General features: G+C 47.0%; 2 protein-coding genes across 5 annotated transcripts in view; one reads left to right on the top strand and one right to left on the bottom strand.

Annotated features, from left to right (window-relative positions):
* LOC310747779 (charged multivesicular body protein 3) overlaps positions 1-12,140 on the bottom strand; it is a 39,092-nt gene extending 26,952 nt beyond the window's left edge. The window contains exons 1-3 of one of the 4 annotated variants that reach the window (XM_083582892.1): positions 11,950-12,140; positions 6,404-6,682; positions 1,009-1,148 (exon numbers count right to left, since the gene is read on the bottom strand). In XM_083582892.1, the coding sequence (XP_083439018.1) occupies positions 1,009-1,148; positions 6,404-6,629 (366 nt within the window). In that variant the 5' untranslated portion in view covers positions 6,630-6,682; positions 11,950-12,140. Of the gene's footprint in view, positions 1-1,008; positions 1,149-6,403; positions 6,683-7,408; positions 7,701-11,949 lie in introns of those variants that run through there. The other 3 variants (XM_083582890.1, XM_083582891.1, XM_083582894.1) reach the window with 3 other exon arrangements.
* A 66-nt stretch (positions 12,141-12,206) lies between these two features.
* The window catches only part of RMND5A (required for meiotic nuclear division 5 homolog A), a 36,109-nt gene continuing 35,682 nt past the window's right edge, over positions 12,207-12,633 (top strand). Inside the window, exon 1 of the mRNA XM_083583376.1 lies at positions 12,207-12,593. Coding sequence (XP_083439502.1) covers positions 12,452-12,593 — 142 coding nt within the window. The 5' untranslated portion in view covers positions 12,207-12,451. The remainder of the gene's footprint in view (positions 12,594-12,633) is intronic.

Genomic DNA, 12,633 nt, shown 5'->3' with positions numbered 1-12,633 from the left:
TACCCATTTACAGGGACAGAACAGAATTCCAGAACGAGCATCTCTCCAACTCAGTGGATGTGGGACAAGGAGGAAAAGTTCACTGTAATGCGAATTCACACTGGCTCATTTGTGCTATATAAACCCTTGCACCTCATTAAAAAGGGGAAACTGATTGTGAAGAATAATCCAGAGGAGAAGCTGAGACTGAGGCAGGATGCACAGGGAAATGTGAAACAGCACAAGCAAACGGTGATATAAAAATGGAAGGCCTTGAATGATTGACTGGAGTCGACGCACACCATAGCACCGATTTTATGTACGTTTACCTGGGAGCAAAACTCACTGAATTCAGTGGGACTTACTCCCTAGTAAATGCACACAGGATCAAGCAGCTAGCCTCTTTTCATGTGCAACAACTTAGTGGAAAATAAAGAATGGCATCTCTTTGATCCTGGATGAGTAGTACAGATTCTACTTACTCAAAGCAAAGCCATGACATTTGCAGCCCAACTTTAAGTACAGTGGTACCTCAGGTTACACACGCTTCAGGTTACATACGCTTCGGGTTACAGACTCCACTAACCCAGAAATAGTACCTCGGGTTAAGAACTTTGCTTCAGGATGAGAACAGAAATCGCATGGCAGCAGTGGGATCGCATTAGCTAAAGTGGTGCTTCAGGTTAAGAACAGTTTCAGGTTAAGAACGGACCTCTGGAACGAATTAAGTTCTTAACCCAAGGTACCACTGTATGTGCATTTCGAAGCAAGTCTTGCTTCAAGGGGCCAGGCTTTCCAGAAAATGTGTTTTGGATTGCAGCTTTAGTTGTGTAATAATAATAATAATAATAATAATAATAATAATAATAATAATAATAATAATATTAATTTTACTGCCCATCTGACTGGGCAGCAATGTAGCATCATCTTCATGTATACCACACACTGCGCCTTTGGGCTAAGTACACTGCATGAAATATGAACCAACTCAGGGGCTTGTTTCACTGTTAAAAATAATGTATTTAATACCTGCACTAGCCAGATACCATCCTTCGTATCTTCTACCAGCTCATAGAAGTGCATTTCCCCACTGAAGTTTGTGCTGGAAACAGACTCAGAGGCTTCCTCTTCCTTGAGAGCAGAATAAAGTTCGCCTTCCATCAGGTCTCCTATGTAAACAAACAAAGGGACACTCATTACAGTAAATGCCAAAGGTCGCAATTGCCAAAAGGATTCCGGAACAGCAGCAGAATAGATATTGTTGGGAGACGGCTAACTACTTTTTAAGAGGAAAATCTACGCACACACAACATATGCTGCTTGTAAAGCAAACTCAAAAGTGATAAAGATTGCCAATACTTTCAATTTGAGCTAAAATGTCACTCAGTTGCATAGTGGGGGAAGGTCATGTAAAATACAATTAGTTGGAACACCTGCTCAGAAATATTTATTTTAACTTTAATTAAAGCAGACCAGGGATGCGGGTGGCACTGTGGGTTAAACCACAGAACCTAGGACTTGCCGATCAGAAGGTCGGCGGTTCGAATCCCCGCAACGGGGTGAGCTCCCGTTGCTCAGTCCCTGCTCCTGCCAACCTAGCAGTTCGAAAGCATGTCAAAGTGCAAGTAGATAAATAGGTACCGCTCTGGAGGGAAGGTAAACGGCGTTTCCGTGTGCTGCTCTGGTTCGCCAGAAGCGGCTTAGTCATGCTGGCCACATGACCCGGAAGCTGTACGCCGGCTCCCTTGGCCAATAAAGCGAGATGAGCGCCGCAACCCCAGAGTCGGTCACGACTGGACCTAATGGTCAGGGTCCCTTTACCTTTACCTAAAGCAGACCATTTATGTAAACCAGCCCAAAACTTTTTAGGCAGCCCTTCTGTTTATGAAGGACTGAAGAGTTTCTGCAAATGCTTGATAAAATAAGGCAAACAATACATTGCTGTACCTGAAGCAATCCAAAACCTTAAGGGCTGGGGCAGCATAATTGCCAACAGTGCATGTCCCCAACTCAAACCCCATCAGGTGGTCTCTGGCCACTGATCTCAGAGCCCCAGTCCCCATTCTGCTGCTGCCAAAATACAGGGTAGATAACCTTTAAGGGTTGTTAGCAATGATTAGATGAGACGCGGGTGGCACTGGGGGTTAAACCACAGAGCCTAGGGCTTGCTGATCAGAAGGTCGGTGGTTCGAATCCCTGCAACGGGGTGAGCTCCCGTTGCTCAGTCCCTGCTCCTGCCAACCTAGCAGTTCGAAAGCACGTCAAAGTGCAAGTAGATAAATAGGTACCGCTCTGGCAGCATTTCCACGCGCTGCTCTGGTTCACCAGAAGCGGCTTAGTCCTGCTGGCCACATGACCCGGAAGCTGTACGCTGGCTCCCTCGGCCAATAAAGCGAGATGAGCGCCGCAACCCCAGAGTCGGTCACAACTGGGCCTAATGGTCAGGGGTCCCTTTACTTTTACTTAGCAATGATTAGTGATATAATATACCCAAAGTACACTCAAACTTGAATGTTATTATGTGGAAGCCGCATTGTGGGTACTGGCCCATTAAAAAGCCTGTTGTCCCTAATTCTCCCACTTCTAGTAGCTACACCACCTCTCTTTTGAGCTGGTGTTGCTTGGATCTGCAAGGTCCATGACACAATTTACCCATTTGCAGCAAAGGCTGCCCAGAGTTGGAGAAGTCAACACAGGGTTTGGATTCCCCTAGCATGTAATGCGAAATTCCCTCTTTAGCCTGAAAGCTACAGAAACGCAGCGGGAAAAGAAAGAATCTGCATGCAGGTCCTTGGAAGGGGTTGAATATTATCGCCGAGCTGAAATAAGGGCAGTGTGAGCATTCTGCAAAAAAAAACCTTTCTCCCGGAAAAATATACCCCACCTAATTTTGGTGATTCTTTGCAGGAAGCCCTGCAAAATGGAGCAAACAGGTTCACTCATCGAGAGCGAGTGTAGGAAGCACTGAAACGTTTGACAACTGACCATTTTCTCAATATGAAGCCTCAGTGCTTCTTTTAAGCAAGGATTTATTTCCAAGGCAATCATGTAATCCAATCTGATAATCAAGGTGAGAGCATCATATCACTGGGACAATGTAACTGCTAGCTGGTTAGGAACACTTAAGCTCCCCCCCCCCTTTTAAAAATGGCAGCAAACTGTTCGGGAAAGAGTGTTTTTTTAAAAAATCCAAGAGAGGAGGTGTTCATTAAACTTCTCCCAAACCCTGCTTTCTGCCTTAAAAATGTATGGGGTGAAAATTCAGCATAGCTCCAGTTGGTTATTTGATTGCAGGGATAGATGCCTGAGCCAAAGCCGAATATGCTGTATAAAATTATTGCACACCTATCAATCCCAGCTATTCCATGACGCTTTTACAAACATTGGTGGATAAATTCCAGAAGAGAAACCAACCTGTAGGAGCAAAAACTAATATGGTGCTTAAGTGCTGAAATATCCTATTTTCATGATATGGGGCGATCTGCTTTTTTAAAATTTATTTTTTGACAATAGCATACCTTTTATAAGATGCAAACGCTTAAACTAAGTCAAAGGAGAAAAATGCACAACCAGAGCTTTGCTTGTTTTCACCAAAGCAATTCCTATTCAGTTTGGTTAAAAACTGGCTCTCTGTTCCATAGAAGGAACCGTGTCGCTCTTTTCTGTTCACACGGGCAACTTCTTCCAGCTCAATACTCTGTTTTACTTGGAAATAAGTCTCACTCAGTCCCGTGGGGGATAGCCACATGCAAGTATGGTGTTTCAAGAGCTCAACGTGCACTAAAAAGATTTCCTTCTAGTCTCATTTAACTTAAGTCTGCAAATATGAACATTAAATTTCTCTCTCTCTTTACTTTTCTAATCTACTTCATATCTTAGCCATTTCTACAAAGGATCCGTTTCTTTTAAATGACCAAATTAGTTTCGTTCCAGTAGTCTTCTGAGAGCTTCCTTGCAAATCAATACATTACTAACAGTGCAATTCCATACATGCCCACTCAGAACTATGCCCCATTGAGTTCAATGGGTTTTACTCTCAGCTGAGTATGGGATTGCAACCGAAATGCTTACTAACCTCAGGATGACTGTGTATGCATTGACATTTCGGCTCTTAAAGGAAGATGTGAGGTTGGGGTACAGAACGAAGGTGCTATTATACTGAGAATTATGGGGAGAAAGAGTATGGCCATAGTTGCAAGACAAGTCAAAACAGAAGACTGTCAGCTAGATAACTTTTCATTTTCTTCCCAAGCAAGGATGCATTTCAACTGGTTGAAGATGTTTTCTTAAAGCTCAGTGTGCTTTACCAGTTGAATGTATGGAGACAGAAGGGGAAGCACCACTGAAATCAACGGAGCTTACTCCCAGGAAAAGAAGCAATCGGGATTGCAGTCAATCTAATCCTAATTAACTGGGCATTATGCTACGTACCAGGGACGCGGGTGGCGCTGTGGGTTAAACCACAGAGCCTAGGACTTGCCGATCAGAAGGTCGGCGGTTCGAATCCCCGCGATGGGGTGAGATCCCGTTGCTCGGTCCCTGCTCCTGTCAACCTAGCAGTTCGAAAGCACGTCAAAGTGCAAGTAGATAAATAGGCACCGCTCCGGCGGGAAGGTAAGCTCTGGTTTGTCAGAAGTGGCTTAGTCATGCTGGCCACATGACCTGGAAGCTGTACACTGGCTCCCTCGGCCAATAAAGTGAGATGAGCGCCGCAACCCCAGAGTCAGCCACGACTGGACCTAATGGTCAGGGGTCCCTTTACCTTATGCTACGTACCACAGCTCGTGGGTGTATATTCATTTTATTATACATGGATCAACACAGCCTCCTGCACGTTTTGAGTCTCTGTGGAGGCACAGCTATGGATCCTCTTTGGGGGGTGTGGCTGTCATGCTGAGCTTCAGCACTTTGAATCTGGCAGAGTGGATTTATGAGAACCCCAAACGTCTACTATTCACTTTCAGCAGATTCAGATGAACCAAAACAGATTCAGATGAACCATCGCCTGGGATTAGTAATGGACTGGATGAGGGCCAATAAACTGAATTGTAGAGTTGGAAGAACCCCCAAGGATCATCTAGTCCAACCCCCTTGCAATAGGGCAGGGATAGTGTTAACCCAGGCATAGGCAAACTCGGCCTATGATGTTTTTGGACTACAATTTCCATCATCCCTAGCTAACAGGACCAGTGGTCAGGGATGATGGGAACTGTAGTCTCAAAACTTCTGGAGGGCCAAGTTTGCCTATGCCTGGTGCTAATCATAGATCAGATACAATTTCCTTGAGATGATCTCAAAAGGCTGAGGATTTCGATGGTTGCACACTGGTTAGCATAAAATAGAGTTGTACAAGCAGGTACACAAAGCAATTAGCCAGTCTTACTCATTTATTCTCACCTGGCTGCACTTATTACTGTTTGGCGGACCAAAGCATTTATTCAACCAAAGAGCACCACTGTTATTATCTTTATAGACATATGACTTTCTGAAGGTGTTAACAGTCAGGTCAGAAATATGCTTACAATAAGGTATTTTTTATAAGATGTTTGTTCTGAAGCAGCCAAACCTTCAACTTCTCACTCGGCAAACAAAAGCTAACACTGAGGCAAACCTTTGCCATGCATTTCTCTGACATTATTTTACTTCCTTGAATACATAACAAGGCCTTGCTACTTGTCTGAAGCATATAATAAATTAATCGACAAAACAGCAATCCTTTCTTTTCTGAACAATGTGTTGCACGAAGGATACAATCTTAATACACATCTACAAGAGAGTAAGCCTCATTAAGCTCAACGAGGCTTACTTCTGAACAAACATGCTTAGAATTGTGCTGTTTTAAATTACTTACGCACACCTGCTTGCATCAAGGCCAGTAAGATTTACAACCAAGGAAACATGCAGAGAATCTGATAGCCAGTATCTTAATAAACTTGTGACCTGACTTGTTACCCGGCCTAACAAAATGCCAGGCACTTTCTGATCAATGTAGAAGATCTTTCATGCTAGTTTTGGGTGCACGTCAAAACACCACATGCCACATTTCAAATTCTGATTCTTACCGGCATGTCTTAGATAAAGCCAGATATTACATCATGGTTCCTGATGATTTTCATCTGGACAATTCCCCCCGCCCCCCCCCCAATCTCTCTGTTCTGTTGTATATTCCATGCTAGCCTGCTGCTGCCCTGTGCTTCTTCAAACATTGCCACATTTTAGCAATTCTCCATAAAAAGTTGGAAGGCATTCAAAGCGTGAGGTCACATCTGAGATTATTAAGCACATTTATTTAGTAGTACTCCTTTTCCCTGCACACTCTGTATGGCTGTACACGATAGAAGTTATTGCAATATAGATGCTTAATAAAGGGGGGGGGCCTATTCCAAAAGTTAAAATGCCAGCGAACTGACATTTTTTTTCTTACCTGATTTCTCAACCAGTTCCCTGACATCCTTCTTTTCCAGAAGCCCCGAGTAGCCGAGCCCCCTGCACTCCAAAATGGTCTTCAGCTTCTTGAAGCTGAGCGCCACCGGGTCCACCAACTGGGTGGCGAAGAAGCCCGTCTCGTACCACACAATGGCCTCGAAAAACCTGGCCAGGATGAACAGGACCAGAAAATAAAGAAGCAAGAAAAACAGCTTCAGCCACATCTTTCCTCCGCGTGGGGGGCTCCTGACTCTCTGCGGAGAGAGTCAAGTCAGTCCTGCAAAAAGAAAAGAGAGAGAGAAATGTCTGGAGGGAAGGAAAGAAAGGGGAGCAGATATCCACAGACACAAACAACAACACAACCCCCAGTTTGGTTGCTACTGTCCAAGAGTCCCTTTCCCATTATCCCCACATTCTTATGAAAAGACACAATGGCGGTGGGGTGGGGGGGGGGGAGAGGATAACACCCACTCGCCTAGAGGGAACCCGGATATGGGGTGGGGTGGGGAAGAAGAAGCAGCACCCGCTTCCATCCAGGGCACCCCATCATTTTAGGGAGGCAGTGTGGAGGTGGGAGCTGGGTATTATTTGTGGGGTGCTGAGGAGAACCAAGTGAGAAAGGTCTCTTAGGAGGGCGAGGAGGCGGCTGGGGGGTGGAAATAATTTGGGGTGGGGTGGGGAAGAAGAAGAAGCACCCCCTTCCATCCAGGGCACCCCATCATTTTAGGGAGGCAGTGTGGAGGTGGGAGCTGGGTATTTGTGGGGTGCTGAGGAGAACCAAGTGAGAAAGGTCTCTTAGGAGGGCGAGGAGGCGGCTGGGGGGGGGGTGGAAATAATTTGGGGTGGGGTGGGCTCGCCCCCCCCAGCCAGGAAACCATCTCATTCGGGGGGCACCAGGCGGGGTGGCGCTGGTTTGGGGGGTGGGAGAAGCCTTCAGGGGGTCGGGCAAGGACGGGGCTTTCGGCCGGCCAAGGCGCCTCCTCCTCCTCCTCGCTTGTTTTACCCCGTCCCGGGCAGGCAGGCAGGCAGGCAAGCAGGCGGCGGCCCTACTCGTGTCGGGGCCGCCGCGGGCGGTGCTGCTCCTCCTGCTGCTGCTGCGCTCGGGCTTCTCGGCGCGCCGCCGTCGTCGTCGCCGCCTCTCCGCGGCGGAGCAGAGCCCGGGCCGGAGGAGACATAACAAGTGACGTCGCGCAGCCGCGGCCGGCAGCCGAGGGAGGAGGAGGAGGAGGAGGAGAGGGAGGCGCGACGGTTCCGCCAGGCCGGGGTGGGGTGCGAGAGGAACCCGGCCCAGGCTCCCCCCAAGGCGGGCTCAGCGCTCGTTTACCTTGGGAAGGTCCCTTACAGGCGCGCGCGCGCAAAGGCCCAGCCTGGGCTTTCCCCTCTCTCTCCCCCCAAAAAGGATGCTGCCTGCCTGGGTTGGCTTTCGCCCCCGCCTCTTTTCTTTTTCGGAGGCGTCCGCTCTCTCGCAGGTTTTGGCTCCTCGGGAGAGAAAGTCGCGCTGGGTTAGGTCTGGGTGGAACGGGGTCCCCCGGGGTAGACTCTGGAGCCGCTCTTGGGAAAGACACAGGCAAAGGAGGATTTGTGTTGGGGTTGTTTTTTCTTCTCCCACCCCACCCCACCCCACTTTGGGATACTTGGCCGAAATTTGCACCACCCGGCGGGAAGAAACGTGTGCCTTCTGTTTGTGAACCGGCCCTTATACTTACATATAAGCTAAACAAGCTATAGCTTGGGGCCCCACTCTCTTAGGGGCCCCCCCAAAAATTAAATGAAAATTTTAATATTAATATTTGTTGTTTAGTCGTTTATTCGTGTCCGACTATTCGTGACCCCATGGACCAGAGCACGCCAGGCACTCCTGTCTTCCACTGCCTCCCGCAGTTTGGTCAAACTCATGTTCATAGCTTCGAGAACACTGTCCAACCATCTCGTCCTCTGTCGTCCCCTTCTCCTTGTGCCCTCCATCTTCCCCAACATCAGGGTCTTTTCCAGGGAGTCTTCTCTTCTCATGAGGTGGCCAAAGTATTGGAGCCTCAGCTTCAGGATCTGTCCTTCCAGTGAGCACTCAGGGCTGATTTATTTCAGGCTTGATCTTCTTGCAGTCCATGGAACTCTCAAGAGTCTCCTCCAACACCATAATTCAAAAGCATCAATTCTTCGGCGATCAGTCTTCTTTCTGGTCCAGCTCTCCCTTCCATACATCACTACTGGGAAAACCATAGCTTTAACTATATGGACCTTTGTTGGCAAGGTGATGTCTCTGCTTTTTAAGATGCTGTCTAGGTTTGTCATTGCTTTTCTCTGGAGAAGCAGGCGTCTTTTGATTTTGTGACTGCTGTCACCATCTGCAGTGATCATGGAGCCCAAGAAAGTAAAATCTCTCACTGCCTCCATTTCTTCACCTTCTATTTGCCAGGAGGTGATGGGACCAGTGGCCATGATCTTCGTTTTTTTGATGTTGAGCTTCAGACCATATTTTGTGCTCTCCTCTTTCACCCTCATTAAAAGGTTCTTTAATTCCTCCTCACTTTCTGCCATCAAGATTGTGTCATCTGCATATCTGAGGTTTTTCTTAATTGTATTTCAGTTGAACAATTACTTTGATAAAATACATGTTTTGTTATGTGCAAATGGCTTTGGATGCTTCTTTGGTCCATAAATTACCATATAGCATATATTCAACACAAAAAATAGCGACAATTTGTTGTTGACACAGGACAGCTGGACCTTCAGTAGCTTAGGGCCTCATCAAACCTAAATCTGGCCCTGGGTGAAGGGTGGTATACAGATTGAGTAAGTAATCCTTCTTGTTCCTTTTTAACCAGGCCTTTGGTTGATCAGATTTACATCCTATGCCCTTTTAAAATGTGTGTTTGGGGGGCCGGGGGCGGCTATTGGGTTATTGTTTTTATTTTTATTACATATTTTGTGGTTTTACATCTTGCTTTTATTCTGTGAACCGCCCTGAGACACCCCCCCCAGCTCCTTCTGGTTGCAGAAGGTACTGTGCTTTTGTAGTGCAGCTTAGTGAATAAGACTATGCACATTAGTACACATAAACCTATGGTTTAGAAGTGGAGGTTGGTTTATGCAGCCCAGCTCCCCATAAAGATCTCTTGAGGTCCTCTATCGGTCAGAGAAATAAACAGAGCCAACAATCAAGCATAAGAACTATTACACTTGTCGTTTAAATTCTATTGAATCTAAACAGGGTGTACTGCAGAGCAGACACACCCCATGCTCATTTATTTTCAGTGTGACATCACAATTTATTTGATATACACACTTCTGAGTAGACTTAGTTAGCTATGAACCAAGAAGTCCAGAATTCAATTTCCTCTCCAAGTCGCCTTAGGCCAGAGTTGGGAAAACCTGTGATCCTTCAGATGTTGTATTTCAACTTGGCCGTGGCCTGTGAGAAAAGGTGATGGAAACTGAAGGACAACAATGTCAACAGGTTCCCAATCACTGCCTTAAATCACTGTAGCCTTATCTGCACCGTCTACAATATGGGGATAAGAATACAGATCTATCTTACAGGGTATGTGAAGCATTGAAAGTACTGTTAAAAGATGCATACATTTGCCACCAACATATAGAATGTCCAATATCCAGTATCTAAAATGTTAACAGTTTCCCAAACCATTGGGATATTGGCAATGCTATTTTTCAAGAAAAAGAGGTGCCGGAGCTCACCACAAACACCTCCCTCATTCCCTTAGAATGGCTATGGTACCCACCTGAGAGAAGCTGGAACTGAGTTCTGGCAAGTTCCAGTTTGGGGGGAAAAGCCCTGGATATTGGCATGTGACAGGGTCATGGACTGTTTTACCTTTAGATCATCTGGTGCTATCAACATTTTGCAAGAACAGGCTCTAGGCTCAGGCAGCCAGGAATCTGTATGATAGAACGTTGTAGGTAGGATTACTTGCCTGCAATGTTTTTCAGTTTTTGTTTTTCAGTTTGCTACTCGGGGGTTAGTATAAGAGTGTTCCACACAATCATATATATATGTGTATATATAGAGAGAGAGAGAGAGTGTGTGTCTAAAAGACACCTTCTTGTGGCTGCACCACACAGTTTAAATGAATCCATCCCTAAGTAGTCTCTCATTAATAAGAACTGCCTTCTAATTAAAGGGGGGTGGGGGAAAGATGCTGATAGTGCATTTTATTTTGTTTAAGCTGTTTGGAGGTCTACTGTCAGGCAGAAAAGCGGGATACAAATATTTTAGATTTTATTTAGAGTCCTGAGAACTTAAGCTACAGGTTTTGACTCAGATGACTGGGGCAGTCCAACAGCAATATCAAGTTCTGTGGATCAACCTGCCAGGTGCAGGTGTTATTGTAGCTGGTTTACCCATGCAAAGAGGTGCTCACACAAGTAGTCTTCAGACTGCAATCCATATACATGCATTACTACGGAGGAACACTAGGGAAAGTTATAAGTAAGTTGGTTTAGGATTTAATCAAACCTTGTGTGAGAATTTTCACAGAGGAGAATCAAAGGCGTTGGCTTTTGCAGTGCTAAAAAAGATGAAGTTTGCATCCCTTGCCAATCCTGCTTTTGCCTCCAGCCGATATTCCTCATCAGTTTAGACGCCAGACCAAAATGTTTCTCTGTTACCCAGGTCTTTAGCTGAATGAACATTTTGTGGGCTCTTGGATGTGTTTTTGGGAAGGATGCTAATAGTTTGTTAGTTATTTTATTATGTATTTTGTATTTTTATGCTGTGATGCGCGCTGTGATCTTCTGACGAAGGGCAATATACTAATTTAAGGAATAAAAAATAATAATAACAGTTCCCTTTTGCGTATTTTCTAAAGAGCCATGACAGTATGTAAAGAATAATAAGAAGATACAATCTTTGCAAGCATTTCTTAAGATTTATACATTTGTAAAAACGACAACAACGAAACTAGGAGCTCGTTGGGCAGCTAAGAGTCCCAGACGCAGAATCAGCAGGCTTAACACAACTCACAGAAAAACAAATAGGGGGGATCACGTGATGACCTATACGTAGCCGACGCGCGACGGAAATCGGAGCCATGACAGGAGGCCCCCCAAAACGCTACTTCCGCTTTCCCCATCTGTTTACCTATGACATCTCATGGTAAACAAACCCGCCCCCTCCTCTCCCCACCCTCAAAAAGGGGATAACCGTACTGCCTGATTCGCCTGTTCAAAGAGGCCGCTTTCATACAGGCCCTGCCCAACCTGTGTTTATGCAGAAATGACAAGATGCTTGTTTAGAAGTCTCAGGAAGGCTTCTGAGAGGAAACGATAGTCTGAGGTGTCTAAGTTGCTGCCTGAACGCACCGCGACTGCTTTCAAACGGTAAAAACAATAGACATAATAATAGCAGACTTACACAAAGCTTCTAATTCCGAGTTCCCTTTAGCGCCTTTTTTTGTCTCGCTGAGATGGAAGTGACAGTTGTCGATAAAAAAGGCGGAGAACGCTGCACATACACAGCGTTCCCCATATATTAACTCGCCAAACCGACATATCCCTTCCCCACCCCCAACTTGGAATAAGACCTACATTACAAAGCGCGAATTCCTGTAAGAGGCAGCGCTTTGAAGGAGCGAGGAATTGCCTGGCGGCTCATTTCCCTCCGCTTGAGCTCTTACTGAGCTGCCACTTCCTTCCTCGGGAAAACCAAGCAAAGGAACCCAGCAAGTTTCACCCTGGTCCGTGTCGGCGCACGCGAGCTCCTCTGCCCTATTTTCCTACATCTACGCGCGCACGAGCCTCACCCAATCACGCGCGCGCTCCTCGAGGACCCCTCCTTGACTGCCCCGAGCAGTCGCCTGCGCCGCAGTTCCAACCTTCCGCCGGGGAGGACCCCCCCCCGCCGCGCCTCCTCCTCCTCCCCCGGTCCGTCCGGCGCGCTGCCTGCAAAAACAACAAGCCTCCCTCCCTCACACGGCGCAGGTTCTCCTCGGCCCGGTCGGTGGGGCCGCCGCCGCCTCCGCCGTCGTCCGGTGGGGCCAAGGCCGGGCAGCAGGGGCCTGGGGTGGCCGGGCGTCGGGCGGAAGAGGCGATGGACCAGTGCGTGACGGTGGAGCGCGAGCTGGAGAAGGTGCTGCAGAAGTTCTCGGGCTACGGGCAGCTGTGCGAGCGGAGCCTGGAGGAGCTGATCCAGTACGTGGCGGGGCTGCGCCGGGAGATCCTCCAGAGCGAGAGTATGTCCGTAAGAACCAGGCGCTTGCCTTTTCTCTATAA

Source organism: Podarcis filfolensis (assembly GCF_964270895.1).
Source record: "Podarcis filfolensis genome assembly, chromosome: 13".
Taxonomy (NCBI): domain Eukaryota; kingdom Metazoa; phylum Chordata; class Lepidosauria; order Squamata; family Lacertidae; genus Podarcis; species Podarcis filfolensis.
This window is presented reverse-complemented; position numbering and strand designations above follow the sequence as displayed.